Below are 19,167 nucleotides of genomic sequence, written 5' to 3'. Positions count from 1 at the left end.
TTCTACCCATATTCTAAAGTCTTTACGCCTGTTCGCACTCTCCACGTATCCTTCCGTAGCGTACTTAGAAACGAGTTCTCCCGTGCCCGAGGCAACGCGTCACAATAAACAGCTGCGGCCACGGTCCCTATAGGCCGCGCGCGGAGCGTGCGGAGGCGCTTCGCAGGGAGGCGTCGCGCGCAGGAGTTGGCGCGACGTGGCTTGTAGCCCCTGTCGCTCCTGTGGCAGAGTTAACGCGGCCCCGACCTCAGACGACCTGGTGTCGGCTGTCGGACGGGGTGTCCTTCTGAGAGGTGACTTGGTCCTCGGGGCCGCAGGGTGTTGTCCTTTAGATGCGTCCCTACTCAGAGCCTGTTTCCTTCATGGGAAGTCATTTTCCTGTCGCTTCAGTGTTCCGCCCCTCCTCCACCGTCCCGTCCCCTCAGCGCTTGAAGCTTAAGGGAATCTTGCCGAAGTCAGCTTGGGGTACACTTCAGCCTGCGCTCGCCGGCTTAGGTTGTAAGCAACCTGGGGCCAGGATCCGTGGTGCCCTTTGAAATGTTTTCCTAGCTTCTGTCCGCGAGCTTTACCCAGAGGAGGGGTTTGCGAAGTGTTTGTTGAAGGAACGAACGATTCTGTAAATGTGGGTCACGAAGAGTTAAGTAGTGGGAAAATTCAAGGCGGGAACTTCTCCTTTCCTTTTCCCCTCTGTGGCTCGCTGGGTCGTGCGCCGGGCGCTGCGCAGACGCTGGAAACACTGGGGTAAGGAAGAGCCAGACTCTCCCCGGTGCCTGCCCTCGTGGAGCCAACAGTTTAGTGGAGGAAAACAGCTGTTGATTAAAGGATGCCCACACGTTGTACGTGAACTCATAACCCGTTAGATAAACCATGGCGAGGGCTTGGGAAGGGAAGTACGTGAGAGATAATTAAAGAAGTGATCAATGAGCTACACAGCCCGAAGGATCCGTGTTAGCTGGGGGAACTAAAGGAGTCGGCACGGTGAAGTACTCGCAGGAAGCGAAACAGCAGGTGCCATGGTCCTGTGGCTGCAGCGAGCCTTATCTGAGAATTGAAAGAAGTCAAATGGAGCCCAGGTGCCAGGGAGTGGGGTTCCCCGTGGTGACAAACGTGGGTGATTAGAGGACTTTGCGAACCATTTAAAGGATTTGAGTCCGTGAAACAGCAGTGGGTTGGAGCTTTGAAACAAGCCGCAAATGAAAGTGGTACATCCCTACTGACTGACGTTTGCTTTGAAAACAGACCTGGTCAGGGGAAGAGGAGGAAGGGTGGGGGTGTGGGGGGTGGGATGGAAGCATATCTTCTTATGCTTTTGTTTAAACGGAATCTCGCGGCCTTGATATTACACGTCAGCTCAGATGAGCCCCAGTTGCCTGTGAACACACAAGCAAGTGTGTTTAGTGTCACTGAAATTCAAGACAAAAGGGTCTTACCGAGGATTATAAATTGGGAAGCACAAACCGTGTCTGTTTTATTCAGTAATGTAAGCCCAGTGCATCTAGTTGGTACTTAAAAAAATATTATGGGAGTGCCCTGGGGGCTCAGTCTAAGGGACCCACGCTTGATCTCAGCTCAGGTCTTGATCCCAGGGTAGTGCATTCAAGCCCCCACTTTGGGGCTCCACACTAGATGTGGAGACCATTTAAAAAATAATATATGTTTAAAAAATATAATGATGTATATAAATATATTTATATAGATACATTTATAAATAAAAATATATTTAAAAATATATAATGATGAAATGGAAGCAAATATTCCTTAGCTCTTGGTTTTCCTTTCCAGAACCTGTTTAATTAAAAAACATCTAAATAAATACTTGAATGTATAATGTGGTATTTCAGAAGGAAATTCACAATTGCAGTTTGCCCTTTAACAAATACTCTTAATTCATTGTGGATTATCATTTGTTTTTTTTGTTCTTAATTTTTATCTTGCCTAGACAATTGTCCTTTCCCATCCATCCCCTTTGTGAACTAATTTTGCCAGTGACACATTTCTTGTATTCATTCAAGGTTGAGAAAAGAACTATAGGATAAAATATAATGACCGTATGTGTTGTGGATTCTGAAAAACTGTTGTAATTTCCAACATCAGAGACAACGCAGTATGTTTAAATTATTTGCTCTAAACTGAAAGCGTCCTCTCCCCTTATGTAACTGATTTTTAAATATACTTTGAACTTCTCAAAAGAAAGATGTTTTTTACACAGTATTTGTACTATACTATACAGTAACAGTTTTATCATTTACAACAGATGAATGGCAATGTGACAGATGCTGTCATACACATTTGTTCCTATTTGTGGATACATCAGCCAGAGAATCCAGGGGAAGGTTCTAGGTCATAATTTTGAATGCTATTATTCCCCTTTAGTCCCACAAAGTAGATTCTTTCCCCACATAGTTTGGGACATTGTTTTACAGTGAATGCTAATTCCCAGACTGCAAGTAATTTGGACTGAAATGTAATAATTGTCTTTCTCCTGAACTTTTTTCCCTGGATTTTTCAAAAGAAAGTAGGATTTTGCTATAAAGAAATAACCATAGTGAACCCTCTGAAGTTGTCAATATAGAGAATACCACCACAAGAAGGAACCATGCCTGTGGAAGGAGGGAAAACGGATATGGAGAGGATTGGCCTCTTCAGTGAGATGGAATATATTACTGTTGGTGATAAATATGTGTCATCATTTAATCGTAAGTATATCTGGTTTTCTTTACAGCCTAACAGTGGGTACTTACTATATGAAATTTGGGGTTTAATATTTTATTTATTTATTTATTTATTTTAAGATTTTATTTACTTATTTGACAGATAGAGATCACAATTGGGCAGAGAGGCAGGCAGAGAGAGAGGAGGAAGCAGGCTCCCTGCTGAGCAGAGAGCCAGATGCGGGGCTCCATCCCAGGACCCTGGGATCATCACCTGAGCCAAAGGCAGAGGCTTTAACCCACTGAGCCACCCAGGTGTCCCATGGGGTTTAATATTTTTAAATGGTATTTTTTATTGTTCTGTATTTTAGAGCATTAAGTTTAAAATTGAATAAAATTGTAAAATTTCAAAAGCGTTAAGAGAGAACTTAATTTTATAAGAACAGGAAGCTCCTTTCACTGGGATACCCTTCCTTTGTATATTCTCTGTCCTAGGTAATTTTACTTCTTTCTGAAGGTGCAGAATAATTTGTTTTTAGCTTATGGTTTCTCAGATGGGACACTTTCTTATGCAAGCAGTATTTACATTTACATGCCAAAAGGCCATACATGACTTGCTTTCCTGAAAAGTAAAATACTAAGTGAACAGTTAAGGGATTTTTAGAAAAGTCATAAATAATAAAGAGCTAAAGTAAATAAACATTTTAAATGACTTAGTTAAATTTTTGGTTATTCAGTGACTCCTTTGTTACAAAAAGAATACACTGACGTGAAACATCTCCAAGATATATTGTTAAATAAAAAAAAAAAATCAAGTTGCAGAATTGTTTATTATCTATTATACTAAGCATCAAAGATAGAAAAGTAAATGAAAATATTCATTGGGACATGTTTAAACATTCTCTGGAAAACAAAATACCATGATTTCCTGTGGGAGAGGAACTGGATGTACGAGTGTGGGAGGAAAATTTATTGTAAAAACATGTTATTGGATTTGGAACCATGTGAATATATTACCTTTTCAAAAATTTCAATTAAAAAACCAGTGATACAAACTCAATTTAAATAACTTGCTGATTTAAGGATTGTTTGCAGTTCAAAAAAATTTTCAAATTACCGAAGGACTTCCCAAATTGAGGGCTCCTAGATCTAAATTTCAAAAGAAGCTCTAAATGTAAAATAAATAAGGCTTTTTAAAAAAAGGCTGTTATAAAAAAAGCCTTTTAAAAAAATTGCTGGGCTACTACTATTTTGTTGTATAAATATATCACATTTATTTATCTGCTCTCCTGTTGATGCACATTTGAGTAGTTACTTGTTTTTTAATATTCTGAATGAAACAGCTATGAAAATTCTTGTTCACATCTTTTAGTGAGTATAAACCTCCTGTGTGTGGAGTATATATCCAGGAGGGGAATTGTCTCAGTTTGAGAATGGAACACCTTTCAATTCAACCTAAACCCCCAGCCCCGCCCCCAACAAGTACTTACTGATAATCTCACACAGTGTTTTCTAGTTTATGGATGGGGAAATATTGGATTAAATAATTTTCAGGGTCTTTTTAAGCTCTAAAATTCAGAGCCTATAACCAGGACCTAATTAATAAAATGGTTTAGTGGAAACCTCTTAGGTCTTATTGTGAATGTACTCTAACACGGAGCTTTCAGTGAACGTTTCGAGACAGTATTTAGAACTCAAAACTCACTGGGCCCAATCCCACAGTTTGAAACTTTTCTCAGTTATTTTTCATGTTCTTTAATTATTAGTGAGCTCAAAATTATGATATTCCTAATTTATTTTTAAAGGACCTTTTAATGAGGCTGCAAGCAAAAATAAACAGATGCTTCCTGGGGGATCCAAAGAAATGTCGAATCTCCAGGCTGGTTATTTTGATCCCCATTTTGTAAGGATATTTGAAGGTGAAGGCTATGTAAGTCTGAACCAAGTGAGGAGACAGCGTATGATGGAAGAAGCCAAAAAAAATCTAGGCAAAGCCTTCCTCCCTAGTAGTGGAGATAAAAAGCCGTAAGTGTTTGGGGAAAAGTCATAGATATGTCTCCTGTCCTTTTCTCTACTCTAGCTCAAATTGTGTATTATTCTGGAGGACTTAAGAAGTATGATCCATTTTTTAAACTTTTACACTTGTTTTGGAGGTGGAGACAGTTAATATTGGGTGATACAGGTTGATAGGTAGTTCTAAGTAGATCCTCATCTCATTAGATTTTTGATTATGTCATTGCTCTCTATTAGTTCATGTAATAAAAGCCGGCTAAATAATGCAAATACATTTGTTTCAAAACCTTGAAAAAGCTACCTTGGGTCATCTGTGCCCTTTACTCTTTTTTTTTTTTTTTTTTTTTTGCTTTGTAAAAACTTTAAAAATGTATACATAAAAATTATAAAATTAAGAGAAGCCCTTTTTTTGATAAAGAAGATAATTTATGAAGGTGTTATTTAAAAATCATGGTGAAGATACATGCATAGAGTTTAACAGTATTTTAGTTGAGACAGTTATTAATGTGAAGGTCCATTTTTTTCTTACCTTTAAACCACTAAACAAAGAAAATCATGTAGTCTGGTGTATCATATTATATATAAGCTTTATGATATGACATTAATGCACATTCTGTAATGTGTGTAGAGTTTGTGGTGAGGATTGGTTGAAGGCCAATTTTGTGCTTAATTGTCCTATTTTTTTGAGGTTAGTAAAGCTGTAATCTCCTGAATTAATGGAAACTATTTTCACTTCCTAGAGATTATGAAATTTTGTTTATATGGAACATTTAAAATAAGCATAAAAAATAAAAACATTATCTCACTAGAAAATTTGTGACTTTGGAAAATGGGGAAAATTAAAAACTAAAAACGTTGGTTGCTTTTTTCTTACCAAAGTTAGGCAAGTCAGTTCCGTTGCATTATTTTGTTCCTTTTTCAGTCATTCTTTAAATAAATTGTGATCAAATATGTATAATACAAAATTTGCTGTATTAATTTGCCTCTTTTTTTAAAAAACTGTATTTAAGATGTGGTTTAGGAAGCTACTATGGCACATTAGGTGGTCCCGTGCCATTCTTCAGTGCACAGTCAAAACCCAGAGAAAAATATGAGGCACCTGGAAAGAATTTATACACAAACCCAGGAAAGAAAGGAACTGGATATGGGTAAGATGTTTTTCATACTTTCATATAATTTGTTTTGAACTTAAATTTAAATTTCTGAATCCTAAAATCACCATTACTTAATTTCCTCCCTTAGCTATGCAAATATTACCATTGGTAAGCAGTTTTCACACTCTGCTGATTTCTATGATGCACCGAAACTAAATTATAAGGTAAAATAATCTATTTTTAACTTTCTTCAATCTTTGTTAGTTGACCTAGAGAACTCATTTGTGATCTAATTATGCATTGTTTTATTTTATCAGTGTTTGTTTTACTAGGGCAATGGTAGACTGATACTCATGATTTGTGATAATTTTACCTTTTTGATATTGATATCCATATCTTGCTATATATCTTTTCACTCTTCCCAGGATGAGCTTTTAACTCCTGGTATAGTTTATCACATCAACCTTATATCTCTCTCAACTGCTATGAGACTTCAGTTAACTTGGCCTGATCAGCTATGTCCTATTTTGAGTAGAAGAGCCATGTCTCAAACCTTAGCCATATTCCCACTACACCCTGGTATCTTGTGGCTAATGCAGTAGCGGCAGTACCTGCAGCCTAGTCGAGCCATTATGATCAATGAATGCAATGCAGGAGTGATAGGGAGAGAGGAGAATGTCAAAGGAAGAGAATGGGTGAATAGTGAATACCTACAGAAAAGAGAGTGATAGGATGGGAGGAAAGTACTCTATTTAATGATAGAAATAAAAGCTAAATGTGCGCGTATATGCCTCTATACGCATTTTATATAATATTTGACTTTGAATGAAACATAGTCGCTTATATAGACAAAGCCTGTATGGGAATGAGTAGGGGAAACCTTATAAATTTTGGAGCAGTATTAACATAATTTAACAATTTCAATATAACTTAGAGGAAACTGGCATTAATGAAAAGTCAAATTCGTTTGGACATTAAACAATAGAACTTAAATGGCAACATTTTATTAGTTTTTGTTGTTGTTGTTGTTGTTTTAGGCATGCAGTTTTCAACAATTTTTCCGTGGTGACTTTAAGCAGCAGTAGGGCCACGAGATAGAAGGATAGTGGCCATTTTTGCAAAGGGGTGTGTCCAAACCCAGGAAAAGTTTTCTATTAAATTGGGCAGAACCTTGGTCATTTAACAAGCATCTTTGTTGCTATGTATGGATTATCACAAAATTATGTATAAGCTACTTTTCATCTGTAGGAATAGTAATAACATACAAATATACACAAAGCAGTTTTATCAGTGACTCAGTAGTCTTTTTTTTTAAGATTTTATTTATGTATTTGAGAGAGAGAACGAACGGGGGAGGGGAAAGGGATAAGCAGACTCCCCACTGAGCAGAGAGCCCAACTCAGGACTTGATCCCAGGTCCCTGGGATCATGACCTGAGCCGGAAGGCAGTCACCTAACCGATTGAGCCCCTTGGCTGCCCCAGTAATTAGTCTTATCCGAAACTTTATGTGCATAAAATACTTTTCTCTCCTAATAGTAAAGTTCTGCTCTTATTTTCAGAACTTATTATTTAAAAGTCAGAAATTTTATGTATTTTTTTAGAATTTTAAAGAGCTTACCCTGTTGCATTCTTGCTTGTTTCTGACAAGAAATCTGCTGTCATGCTGATTTTTGTTGTTCTTCTGTATGTACTTACTGTCCTCTCTTCTTTGGCTACTTTTAAGATTTGTATGTTACTCGTTTGAGTAATTTGATTATGATGTGCTTTGGTAGTGTTTTCATCTTGCTTCTTCTTGGAGTTTATTGAGCTTCTTGGACTTGTGGGTTTATAGTTTTCATCAAAGTTGGAATATTTTCAGCTATTATTTCTTCAGTTATTTTTTCTGTTCTTTTATCTTTCTCTTCTCTCTCAGGGACCCCTTTTACATATGCATTAGATCTCTTGAAATTGTCCCACAGATTATCAGTGCTCTGTTTGCTTTGTTTTTTATTGTTTCTTTTACTTCTCTTTTTCCTTTTCTGTATTCCATTTTGAATTGTTTCTTTTTCTATGTCCTTAAGGTCACTAATCTATTCTTCTGCAAGATCTGGTATGCTTTCATGTGTGTATTTCTAATCTCACACATGGTGTTTTTGCTCTCCAGAAGTTCTACTTCATTGGTTTCTTAAAAAAATATATCTTATATGTCTCTATAGTTAGTATACAGTTTGATTATTGTTTCAATTTCCTTTTCTGTTAATTGTAACATCTATGTCAGTTCTTGGTTAATTTTGAATTACTGGTTTTTCTTCTTTGAGGTCATATTTTTCTACTTTGTATTATTAATGATTTTTGATTGGATGTCAGGCACTGTGACATTTACTTTGTTGAGTGCTGTATGTTTTCTTATATTATAAAAATTCTTGGGGCACCTGGGTGGCTCAGTGGGTTAAGCCTCGGCCTTCGGCTCAGGTCGTGGTCCCAGGGTCCTGGGATCGAGCCCCACATCGGGCTTTCTGCTCTGCAGGGAGCCTGCTTCCTCCTCTCTCTCTGCCTGCCTCTCTGCCTACTTGTGATCTCTGTTAGATAAATAAAGAAAAAATCTTAAAAAAAAAAAAATTCTTGGGCTTTGTTCTGGGATGCAGTGAAATGACTTGGAAACTGTTGGAATTTTTTCAGGTCTCACTTTTAAGATTTGTTAGGTGGGATAGGAGCAATGCTCAATCTAGGGCTAAGTGTCCCTGCTCCTGAGGTCACCCCTTTCTGTGTGCTCTACCCCGGGCCCTAGCAGCCATGTTTTCCAGTATAGCTGATGGAACCAGAACTGTTGCCAGCCCCGTGGTAAGAGCCAGGCACTGTTACCTCTAGTCTTTTAAGGTGGTTCTTTTTTTGCCTTTGAGTAGTTTACTCATATATAATTTTTTAAAAGATTTTTATTTACGTATTTGACAGACAGAGATCACAAGTAGGCAGAGAGTCAGGCAGAGAGAGAAAGAGAGAGAGGAGGAAGCAGACTCCCCACTGAGCAGAGAGCCCGATGTGGGACTCAGTCCCAGGACCCTGAGATCATGACCTGAGCCGAAGGCAGAGGCTTAACCCACTGAGCCACCCAGGCATCCCCTATTTACTCACATATATGTGCTGATTCGTACTCAACTGAATACTACAGTGCAAGAGTTGGTAAAACAGACACAATATTCTAGCAAAAGGTGATCTTTAAAGCATTGCTTTATGGTACCTGCATCAGCATCACCTGGGGGTGACTGACAAAACTACAGATTTGAGGATCGTCTAGCAGACCAAGAGGATCAGAAATCTTTGAGAGAAGAGCTTGTAATTTGTATTTTAAATAAATTATCAAGAATTTCCTATGAAAACTAAAATTTGAGAAACACTACCCAAAAGAATAAATTGAATGGTTATCCTTACCACTGTAGTGTGGAAGAGGTGGTATCTTTTGTATCATAGAAACAAAACATAACAAATGAATGTTTTAAAGTGAACCTAGCAGTATATATTTAAAAAATCTACATGCATGTTTTAAAATATAAAAGAAAAATTTAATCATTTTGCATCATTTGAATCATTTGTTACATAGTTTCAAACTCTGATTTACAGAAGGAGAATGAAGAACACCACCGTTTAGTTAAAGGAACACCTTTCAAGTTAAACCTTTACCCAAGGGAATATTTTGATACCAATCCTTATTCATTTGAGAAAACTTTACCACCAATTAAAAAAACAGAGAAGAAAGAATTACTTTCACACCCCTTTAAGCCCTCTTCTCCAGGTAAAAAGGTAAGTTAAAAAAATTTTAATGAGATTATTACACATTATAAAGAACTGTTGCTTCTTTCTGTCAAATCATTTTATTAGCCATGTAAATAACAAACTTCCATCTATGATTCACATTGGTATTGTGCACAGTAAGAATTGTGAAATTTATTTTAACAAAATTATGAAAAGTCACAAAGCCTGGCTAGTATAGGGAATAATGGAGTTCTTGAAATAATTATTTGTGACTTTAAGTGTATTTCAGTTTACAGTGAATTTTCTCAGTTCCTCTCTAGATCTTAGGCACAAAACCACAAAAATCCAGACCATCTTTTAGTTTGTGAAATGGTGATTAAAATGAATTCTTTCCTACTCTGCTGAGGTTTACAAGTGTGAATAAAAATAAAAATGCTTCTTATAGTTTACAAACCTTAGTATTCTGTGCATTGCCTGTTCATTTTCCCTGCAGATTTTCTACTGGGATATTTGTCTTTTTCGTATCAATTTATAAGATCTTTTAATGTGTAAATGATATTTTGTCATTTGTGTTGAAAATAATTTTTTTTAGTCTTGAACCTTTGACTTCATTTATGGTATTTTGTGCTATTCAGAAATTTGATAATTTGATGTGGTCAAATTTATCAATTCTTTGTGCTGAGTTTTATGTCATTCTCAGAATCACTTTCCTTACCACCAATATTATAGAAATATACATTTTTTATTCCTTCTATTAATGTTACACTTTTGCATTTAAATCTTCATTTGAAATATGTTTTGACATGAGCAAGGTACGGATTCAGGTTTTGTCTTTCTCAAAATCAGGGTTTTTTTTTTCCCCTCAGAGATTTTATTCATTTATTTGAGAGGAAAAGAGTGTGTGCAAGTTGGGGGAGGTCCAGAGGGACAGGGAAAGTGGACTTCTTGCTGAGCAGGGAGCTGGACTTGATCTCAGGACCTTGGGATCATGACCTGAGCTGAAGGCAGACACTTAACCGCTTAACTTACTGAGCACACAGGTGCCCCTCAAAATCCAGTTTTTAAGGCAGGGGGAAACTTTGGGGGAGGATGTGCTCTGTATCTTGATTGCAGTCATGGTTTCAAGGGCATATACAACTCTCAAAAGTCATAGAATTGTAACTTTAAATGGGTAGTTTACTGATGTGAATTAGACTTCAAGAAAATCGTTTTTTTAAAAAGACACTAATATCACTGATAGAATAATTTTTAATACCACTGCTTTGAAATGGCACCCTTGTCAAGTCAAAATTCCCATTTTCCCCTTCAATTTCTATTTTGTTTGATGTTTATTTCTATCTATACCAAGCTACTTTTAATTACATTTTGATTTAGTATGGTCTAGTTTCTTCTTGCTACTCTTTAAAAAAATTACATTGCCTATTTTCCCACATTTACTCTCTAGAACTTTGAGGTTATTTTCTAAAGATTTGGGGAGAAAGATGATGTTTGGTATTTTGCTTAAAAGTTAAATCTTCAGATTTTTGGGTGTATTAGCATATTTATGATTTGAATCTTCTCATCTAGAAATAAACTACTTATAAAAACCTTTAGTACCTTGTAGAATTCTATATTTTACTTCACACAGGTTTATATACCCTGCATTTTATGTATTTTAAGGCTCTAGTCAACATGTTTTTTTCCCCATCATATATTCCCTTATGTAATTTATCTTTATAAAAACATTTGATAATTGGCTATTTCATTAAGTTTTCTTATGTTCTAATGGGTAATACTTGATTCTCTTTAGATTTTCAGATATATGATTACATTATCTGCAAATAATTTTGCTCCCTCCTTTCCAGTATTTGTAGCTCTTAAGTCATGTTCTTGTCTAATAGCGTAGGTTAGCAGTGGTGGCCATCCTTTGCCTTACTCTTGAATTTACTGAATTACTTGAATTTTTTCTAGTGTTTCATGTTTATAGATGCCAAAAATAGGGATAAATCAGGAATGTATGTAGAATTATATTGAATGTTTTGGTGTAATCTACTTAGACCATTTTTTTCTCTTTTTTACTTGTTATAAGATGAATAATAATAATAGATTTCTTGGGATGAATTCCACTTACCCATGTTGTATTAATCTCTAAGTGTACTAGTTTATTTTATTTGTTAATATTTTAAGTATTTTTGCATCAATAACATTAAGTGTAACTGGTCTGTCCATTTTTTTTTGTATGCTTTGATCTATTTTGTTATGAGTAGATGTTAGCATAGATTCAAAACAATCTATATGTCCTCAGGTGGAAAACTTGAAATATTAAAATTATATCTTTTAATTTAATTTTCATGTATATTTGGCTTAGATACTGTAAGATAAAGAATGCCTTCTTAAATGGTTTATTATGATTCTGTAGAGTTTTCTTAGTAGCTATATATAATAAAGAGATTAAAATTGTGGCAAATCAGCTTAAATAGTCAAGAAAATAATTTCTTTTATGCACAGGTCAAAAAATAATTGACTTCTTTTAGTAGACTATAAAAAAGTATAAAATAGATCACATTTTCCTCTCCATTTCTGTTTCTATGTACTATTCCTTATTTTTTAAAGCTTTTATTTTTTATATCTTTTTCATCATTGACTGATATTTAATAAACTAATGTTATGTCAGCCTCCCAGTTGGACAGATCTTAGCTTTGGCCTCTTCTCTGAGCATCCTCTTGTTCTGAGCCCCCAGCTCCTTTCTGTATTAAAATATATTTGACCTAAGTCTTACTCCCTCAGTAATAGGTTCACTCCTTAACTAGATGATAGCCTGATCTGGTAAACTCTTACTAAAATATTAATAATTGACAGGAATTTGGAATATTACCTTTTTGTAAACATTTGCATTTTAATAGAGAACTCTTGTAAATTACAGTGTCTTGCCCCTTAAAATTGGCGGCAGGGAGACTGCTGGTATTTGAAAAGTACAGGCAAACTTAGTTTTATTGGGCTTTGCTTTACTGTGCTTCACAGGTACGGTTTTTTTTTTTTTTTTTTTTTTTTTAACAAATTGCAGGTTTGTGACAATCCTGTTTGGAGCACGTCTATTGACACCATTTTCCCAACAGTATTTGCTTACTTTGTGTCTCTGTGTCACATTTTAATACTTCTTGCAATATTTTGAACTTCTTTACTATTAGTATATTTGTTGTGGTGATCTGTGATCAATGTGATCTTTGCTGTTACTATTGTCATTGTTTGTGTGGGGGGTAACAGGAATACCACCTATGTAAGACGGTGAACTTAACTGATCAGTGTCGTGTGTTCTGACTGCTCCATGGACTGGCCATTCTCCCTTGGAATTCCCCCTTCCCCGAGAACCAGCAATATTGAGATTAGGCCAATTAATAACCCTGCAATAGTGTTCCTGTGAAAGGAGGAGTTGCATGTGTCACTTTATTATTTTTTTTTTTAGAGAGGGAGAAAGAGACAGAGTTGGAGAGAGAAGGTACAGAGGAGAGGGAATGAGAAATCTCAAGCAGACTTTCTGCTGAGTGCAGAGCCCTATGAGAGGCTCGATCTCATGAACCTGAGATCATGGCCTGAGCCAAAATCAAGAGTCGGAAGCTTAATGGACAGAGCCACCCAGGTGCCCTGCATGTCTCACTTTAAATCACATGCTAGAAATGATGAAGACATATTGAAAGCAGAGATAGGCTGAAAGGCTAGGAATGTTGTGCCAAACAGTTACTCAAGTTGTGAATGTAAAGGAACAGTTCTTGAAGGAAATTAAAAGTGCTACCCCAGTACACATAAATGATAGGAAGCAAAACCCGCTTCTTGCTGATGGAGAAAGTTTTAGTGTTTAGAAGATCAAGGCTGCCTCAACATTTCCTTATGTCAAAGCAAGGCCCCCCCTCTTTCCTATGAAGGCTGAGAGAAGTAAAGAAGCTGCAGAAGAAAAGTTGAGGCTAGCTGAAGTTGGTCCATGAGGTTTAAGGAAGGAAGCCATCTCCGTAACATAAAAGTGTAAGGTAAGGCAACAAGTGCTGATACAGCTGCAGCAAATTACAGCTAAGAAGACCTAGCTAAGAGAATTCATGATGGTGGCTACACTCAGCAACAGATTTTTAATGTAGATGAAACAGCCTTTTATTGGAAGAAGATACCATCTATGACTTCAAGAGCTGGAGAGGAGAGTTCACTGCCTGGCTTCAAAGCTACAAAGGACAGGCTGGCTCTCTTGTTAGGGGCTAACGCAGCTGGTGGCTTTAAGTTGAATCCAGTGCCCACTTAGATAACCAAAATTGTAGGGCCCTTAAGAATTATGATAAATCTACTCTGGGTTCTATAAAGGGAACAACAAAGCCTGGATGACAGCACATTTGTTTATGACAGGATTTACTGAATATTTTAAGCCTACAGTTGAGACCTACTGCTCAGAAAAAAAAAAAAAAGATTCAAAATATTACTGGTTATTGACAATACCTCTGGTCACCCAAGAGTGATGGCAATATACAATGAGATTTGTTGTTTTCATGCTTGTTAACACATCTATTCAGCAGCCCATGGATCATGGAATAAATTCAACTTTCAAGTCTTATAATTTAAGAAATACGTATCATAAGGCTATAGCTGTCGTAGATAGTGACTCCTCTGATGGATCTGGGCAAAGTCATTTGAACGCCTTCTGGAAAGGATTCACCAATCTAGATGCTATTAAGAATATCGATAATTCATGGGAAGAGGTCAAAATATCAACAGTCTGGAGGTTGATTCCAACCCTCATGGATGACTTTGAGGGGTTCCAACTTCAGTGGAGGAAGGAACTGAAGATGTGGTGGAAACAGCAAGAAAACTGGAATCAGAAGAGGAGCCCAGAGATGGGACTGAACTGCTATTATCTCATGATCAGAGTTTAATGGATGAGGGGTTGCTTCTTATGTCTGAGCAAAGAAAGTAGTTTCTTAAGATGGCATCTACTCCTGATGAAGATGCTGTGAAGATTGTTGAAATGACAACAAAGGATTTAGAATATGACATAAATTTAGGTGATAAAGCAGCAGCAGAGTTTGAGAGGATCGACTCCAATTTGAAAGAGGTTCTCCGCTGTGGGTAAAACATTGTCAAGCAGGTTGCGTGTTACAAGGAAATCATTGATGAGAGGAAGAGTCCATCAATATGGCAAACTTGATTGTCTTATTTTAAGAAATTGCCATAGCCACACTAACCTTCAGCAGTCACCACCTGGTCAGTAAGCAACCATTAGCACATCAAGGCAAGAATTTCCATCAGCAAAAATAATGATTCACTGAAAGCTCAAATGATGTTTAGTAATTTTTGCCTTTAGCAGTAAAACATTATTAAAGTAAGGTATGTGCATTGTTCTTTTTGACACTATCCTATTACACAGTTAATAGACTCTAGCATAGTGTGAATATAACTTTAAATGTACTGAGAAACCAAAAAAATCTTTAGCTTGCAGTTGTCTTGAACTGAGCCCCCAATATCTCTGAGGTATGTCTGTACAGACAACTTTCTTTAAATGTAAAACCAACTCCGTAGACAATACACAAATATATTTGAACTTCCTCAAAATCTAATTTTGTTAGAAGCAGTTTACAAAACTACATTAGATTGTCTCATTTTTATTTGTAGGCTGGTGGAATGAAAGCAGGAACATTTGACCCTTACCCTTCACATTCTGCTGACCCTTATGTGGTTAAATTGGCAACCCAGATTTCCAGCAAAGATGCTAAGATTTTTCACCCACCAGGTGGACCAAAGAGCAGACCGGTTGAAAGTATAATGACTTTGAATGTCAAAAGGTAGTAATATGTTATCTTAGCCTGTAAACTAAGAGAAATTGTTTTTGACTTTTTGATCCCTAATATCTCTTATTTATACATACTTTAAACAATGAAATATCTAAGTATCTTTGAAAATCTCAGCTCCTTTTATGTAGAGGCTCTCCCATGTAGAAGTTTCCCCATATTCTGAAATTTCTAATAGAAAAAGCCCAATTTATCTGTATAAACTATTCTGTTCATTATTTTTAAAGCAAATCTGTAGTATCATTATGAGTTGTTTGAGGCTGTTTAGATATTTATAGTTCAGTTAGCAGTACAGTTAACATTGTTTTTCAAGGGGTGTTTTTGATCTTTGTTAAATTATTATCTTTATGTGGGCTTCAGGCTCTCAGTAATTATGAGGAATTCTAATGACACTTAAGACCTCTTAAGTTTGAAATAATCTTTTTTTTTAAAGATTTTATTTATTTATTTGACAGAGAGAGATTACAAGTAGGCAGAGAGGCAGGCAGAGAGAGAGAGGAAGGAAGCAGGCTCCCTGCTGAGCAGAGAGCCTGATGCGGGACTCGATCCCAGGACCCTGAGATCATGACCTGAGCCGAAGGCAGTGGCTCAACCCACTGAGCCACCCAGGCGCCCTTGAAATAATCTTTTATGAAATCTTCTAGGAAATATTTTGGTTAGTTAAAAAAGCTATCAGCATCACTTTATAATACTTTAAAGAAAAGTATATTATTAAAGTATCTTAAAAGTTCAATTTTACCCAAGGTTTGAGCACTCTCAAAACTGAAAAAAGTTCTCAGGAGTTCAAAATGTAAATTAGAGAAGGACAGTCCATCATTCCTTCTTTGTTTGTGTCCAACATTATGCATAAGTGGAAGAATTGATTTGATTACCTTTCTATCTATTCACTGAAAAAGTTTTATTACAAATTAAGCTAATTTATATATTTCTAACTTCAGGGTAACCATACACTAGATTAGGTAAAGGACACCAAATTCATAATCTTTTCTTTCATTAAAATATCTCAGTACATCTGTATCATTTGTGAGCAATGATTATAATGTAAATCTTACTCTCCTATCCCCAAAATAAGACTGTTCATCATTATTTATGTAATCTGTTGTCTAAAGGCATAATGTTCTAAGGGACTAGTTGATGAAAATGTGAATATATAGAGTCCTTCTCTCATGTCCTTTGATCTTCATCCTTTGGCAAGCCTCTTTTCTATCAGTACTCTGCCCAGCTCTATCTACGTAATACAGAACCAGAGGGTAAAATCAGTATTTTCTTCACCACACTTACCCTCAAATAGATGTGTTTTTTTTGTGGAGGTGGGGGAGGGGGACAGTTGCAGGTTTTCCGAGTGTTCTTTTCTATCCATAGAACAGACCTGAGAAAGTTCTATGATAAATTTGCTTGTGGCAGAGAGAATAACATTGCTCTTTTGGATAATCAGAAGTTTATCTTCTGTTTAGCAATTTTGAGTTTATTGATACTTTTTATATTATTGTAAATATTATCCAAAAGCAAGTTTTAGCTTTTTTTTTTTTTTTTTACCCCAGGTTTATTTATTTATTTAAAGATTTTATTTATTTATTTATTTTAGACGGCTTGCAAGTAGGGGGAAATGCAGAGTGAGAGGGGGAGAGAGAATCCCAAGAACACTGCACCAAGTGCAGAGCCTGATGCAGGGCTCCATCCCACAACCCCAAGATCATATGACCAGTCAAAATCAAGTCAGATGCTCAACTGACTGAATCATCCAAGCATCCCTTACCCTAATTATTTATTTGTAGGCTGGTGTCTGCTTAAGATTCTTTCTCTCTCCCTTTGGCCTCCCCTCCCCTGCCTGCCTTTCTGCTCCGCCTGCTCACATACATGCATTCTCTCTGCGTGATATTTAAAATTGGTCCTCCAAACTAATTTTTCCCTCTTAATTTATATTTTAAGTGACAATTTTTAATCTGGTGAGAGAGTTTGGTTTTAGATGATTAATTTTTTATTGCAAAACTTTTTTTATAAGAATATACAAATATATTACCTACACCTAAAAAATTAAATGTGCATTTATTTTCCAATTTTAGGGCACTAAATACGAAGAACTACAAGACTGCTTCAGTACAGTCCTATTAGCATCTGGAAGACAAATAGCTTTCTAGGTTGTGACTACCAATAATTCATTATCGAGTGCTAACTATTTGCAAAAAACATAAGATGTGGAACATATCTCAAACATTTAAAAGATATTTGAGCCTGAAATTCTAATATTCTTCCTTGCTTTAGTACTATTACTTAACAAATAAACCGTATTTCTTAATAATTTAATATATGGTTATTGATCTTTGTTTAGATATGTGTTCTGGGGAGAATATAATGTTTAGACCTTCCATAAAATTCTTAAGTGCTGTCTATCATTTGAAAGCTTAGTCCTAATGTTGAAGAATTGCAAGCTTGGAAATCCAGGGTGAAGGCTGGGGCTGGTGGGATGGAAAGAGCACATTAAGTTCTTACCTTGTATTTCTTCCTGGAGATATCTGAAAATTGGAATGACAGCTTCTCCCAAGTGTCACAGCCCATTAAAGCATTCTTAACATCAAAAAGAAATATGGATCCACTCCTATTGCATAGATTAATGTATACACTTTACAGAGTGAGGTAAATGTCTCCTTTTATGTAGTTTCATGCCTTCTATTTATGGCCTGTGTAGAACTTCGTATTAGCCAGTGGCAGCCCCAGGATGAGTTGGAGGAAGGGAAAATGGGGAATGCCCTTTTAGTTGAGTATCTTATAAAAATACAAAGTTACAAGGTGGATGAAGTTTGTCTTTGGTGTCCTGTCATGCGCATTTGTAGCTGTCCAAAGCTGCCTCTCCTGGAACATCTCCCTCTAGGTCTTATTCCCTTGTTCCCAGATTATCTCTTTTTCATTTGCCCTACCACTTTAAAAAATACCTGTTCTTAAAAGATATGATTTACAGACATACTGTAATTTACAGTAAGGTCTTTATTAACAATCCTTATTCAATTGGGGGTGGTAGTGGTAGTATTTAAAAAAGGAAATTTATCTCTATTAATGTAATATATTGGGGAAGTTATTTTTGATCGACGGTGATTTCCTTAGTACGTGTCCTTTTGCCATTCTAGACTTCTCAGAGCTGGAAATCAGAATATATGAAGGCTGCAGTACTCTTCTTTTCAACCTGCTTTTTTTTTTTTTTTTTTCCCGGCAGGGGGGATTTATGTCAATTCAGCTGAATCTGGCTTTTAAAAGGATTACAGATGGTACAGAAAATTTTTATTGTTGTAATATGTATCTATTACACACACACATATGTATACACATACATACATACTTTGAGGGGGGAATGTCTCCTATATATATTTATTTTTATATCATTTATTTTATTTTTTAATATTTTATTTATTTATTTATTTATTTTTATATCTCATACTATTTACTTTTTTTCTAAAAGAATATTTAAAATCTTTATTTCCTGTGCAAAAGACAGTGTAGATTGAACATCCTGAAGACATTATCCAGGATGTAATGTGACCCAGAGGGAATACATTTGTCTTTGGGAATAATTTCACCAGGTGCACATAACTGAATAAAAGTCATATATATTGATAAGTGTTTCTGAATAAGCCTTAAAGATGTATTAATTCTTTTGCAGTGAGGTATATATTTTTAAATTTTATTAAAATCTAAATAATTGCTCATTTACACTTTTACCTTTGTTAGCTATAACTAATTTTTATTGATGTGCCTCTAATGGCAGTACACACTTCATATAATATTCATAGATGGGAATGCTCATCTAATACCTTACTGGAGGGTGTAAGAAGCAGTATGACAGTTGGCAGAGCTTATTAAGAGTTTACATAAATGCATTGTGTCAA

The 19,167-nt window shown here is 36.0% G+C and overlaps 1 protein-coding gene across 8 annotated transcripts; it reads left to right on the top strand.

Annotated features, from left to right (window-relative positions):
* Window positions 1-22: 22 nt before the first annotated feature.
* CFAP96 (cilia and flagella associated protein 96) lies at window positions 23-17,593 on the top strand. 8 transcript variants are annotated; one of them, XM_059155851.1, is made up of 8 exons: window positions 43-293; window positions 2,513-2,696; window positions 4,457-4,676; window positions 5,675-5,812; window positions 5,907-5,982; window positions 9,357-9,536; window positions 15,114-15,283; window positions 17,353-17,593. In XM_059155851.1, exons 2-8 carry the CDS (start codon window positions 2,597-2,599, stop codon window positions 17,399-17,401), a joined length of 933 nt encoding a protein of 310 aa, XP_059011834.1. In that variant the 5' UTR covers window positions 43-293; window positions 2,513-2,596; the 3' UTR covers window positions 17,402-17,593. The 8 variants fall into 8 exon arrangements, with proteins under 8 accessions (XP_059011833.1, XP_059011832.1, XP_059011831.1 ...); XM_059155850.1 differs by lacking the exons at window positions 15,114-15,283; window positions 17,353-17,593 and adding an exon at window positions 12,931-14,917 and having other exon boundaries at window positions 23-293; window positions 2,561-2,696; XM_059155849.1 differs by lacking the exons at window positions 15,114-15,283; window positions 17,353-17,593 and adding an exon at window positions 12,931-14,917 and having other exon boundaries at window positions 23-741; window positions 2,561-2,696.
* The last annotated feature ends 1,574 nt before the right edge of the window (window positions 17,594-19,167 follow it).

This window comes from Mustela lutreola, chromosome 18 (assembly GCF_030435805.1).
Source record: "Mustela lutreola isolate mMusLut2 chromosome 18, mMusLut2.pri, whole genome shotgun sequence".
NCBI lineage: Eukaryota > Metazoa > Chordata > Mammalia > Carnivora > Mustelidae > Mustela > Mustela lutreola.
The sequence above is the reverse complement of the archived record's forward strand: the minus strand, read 5'-3'. Positions and strand labels throughout refer to the sequence as shown.

Excerpts from the sequence above, each read along its gene's own strand:
- CFAP96 (XM_059155850.1), top strand. The coding sequence starts at position 2,597 with ATGCCTGTGGAAGGAGGGAAAACGGATATGGAGAGGATTGGCCTCTTC. Across the intron at positions 4,677-5,674 it reads AGTAGTGGAGATAAAAAGCC|ATGTGGTTTAGGAAGCTACT; the intron begins GTAAGTGTTTGG and ends ACTGTATTTAAG. Across the intron at positions 5,813-5,906 it reads AAGAAAGGAACTGGATATGG|CTATGCAAATATTACCATTG; the intron begins GTAAGATGTTTT and ends TTCCTCCCTTAG.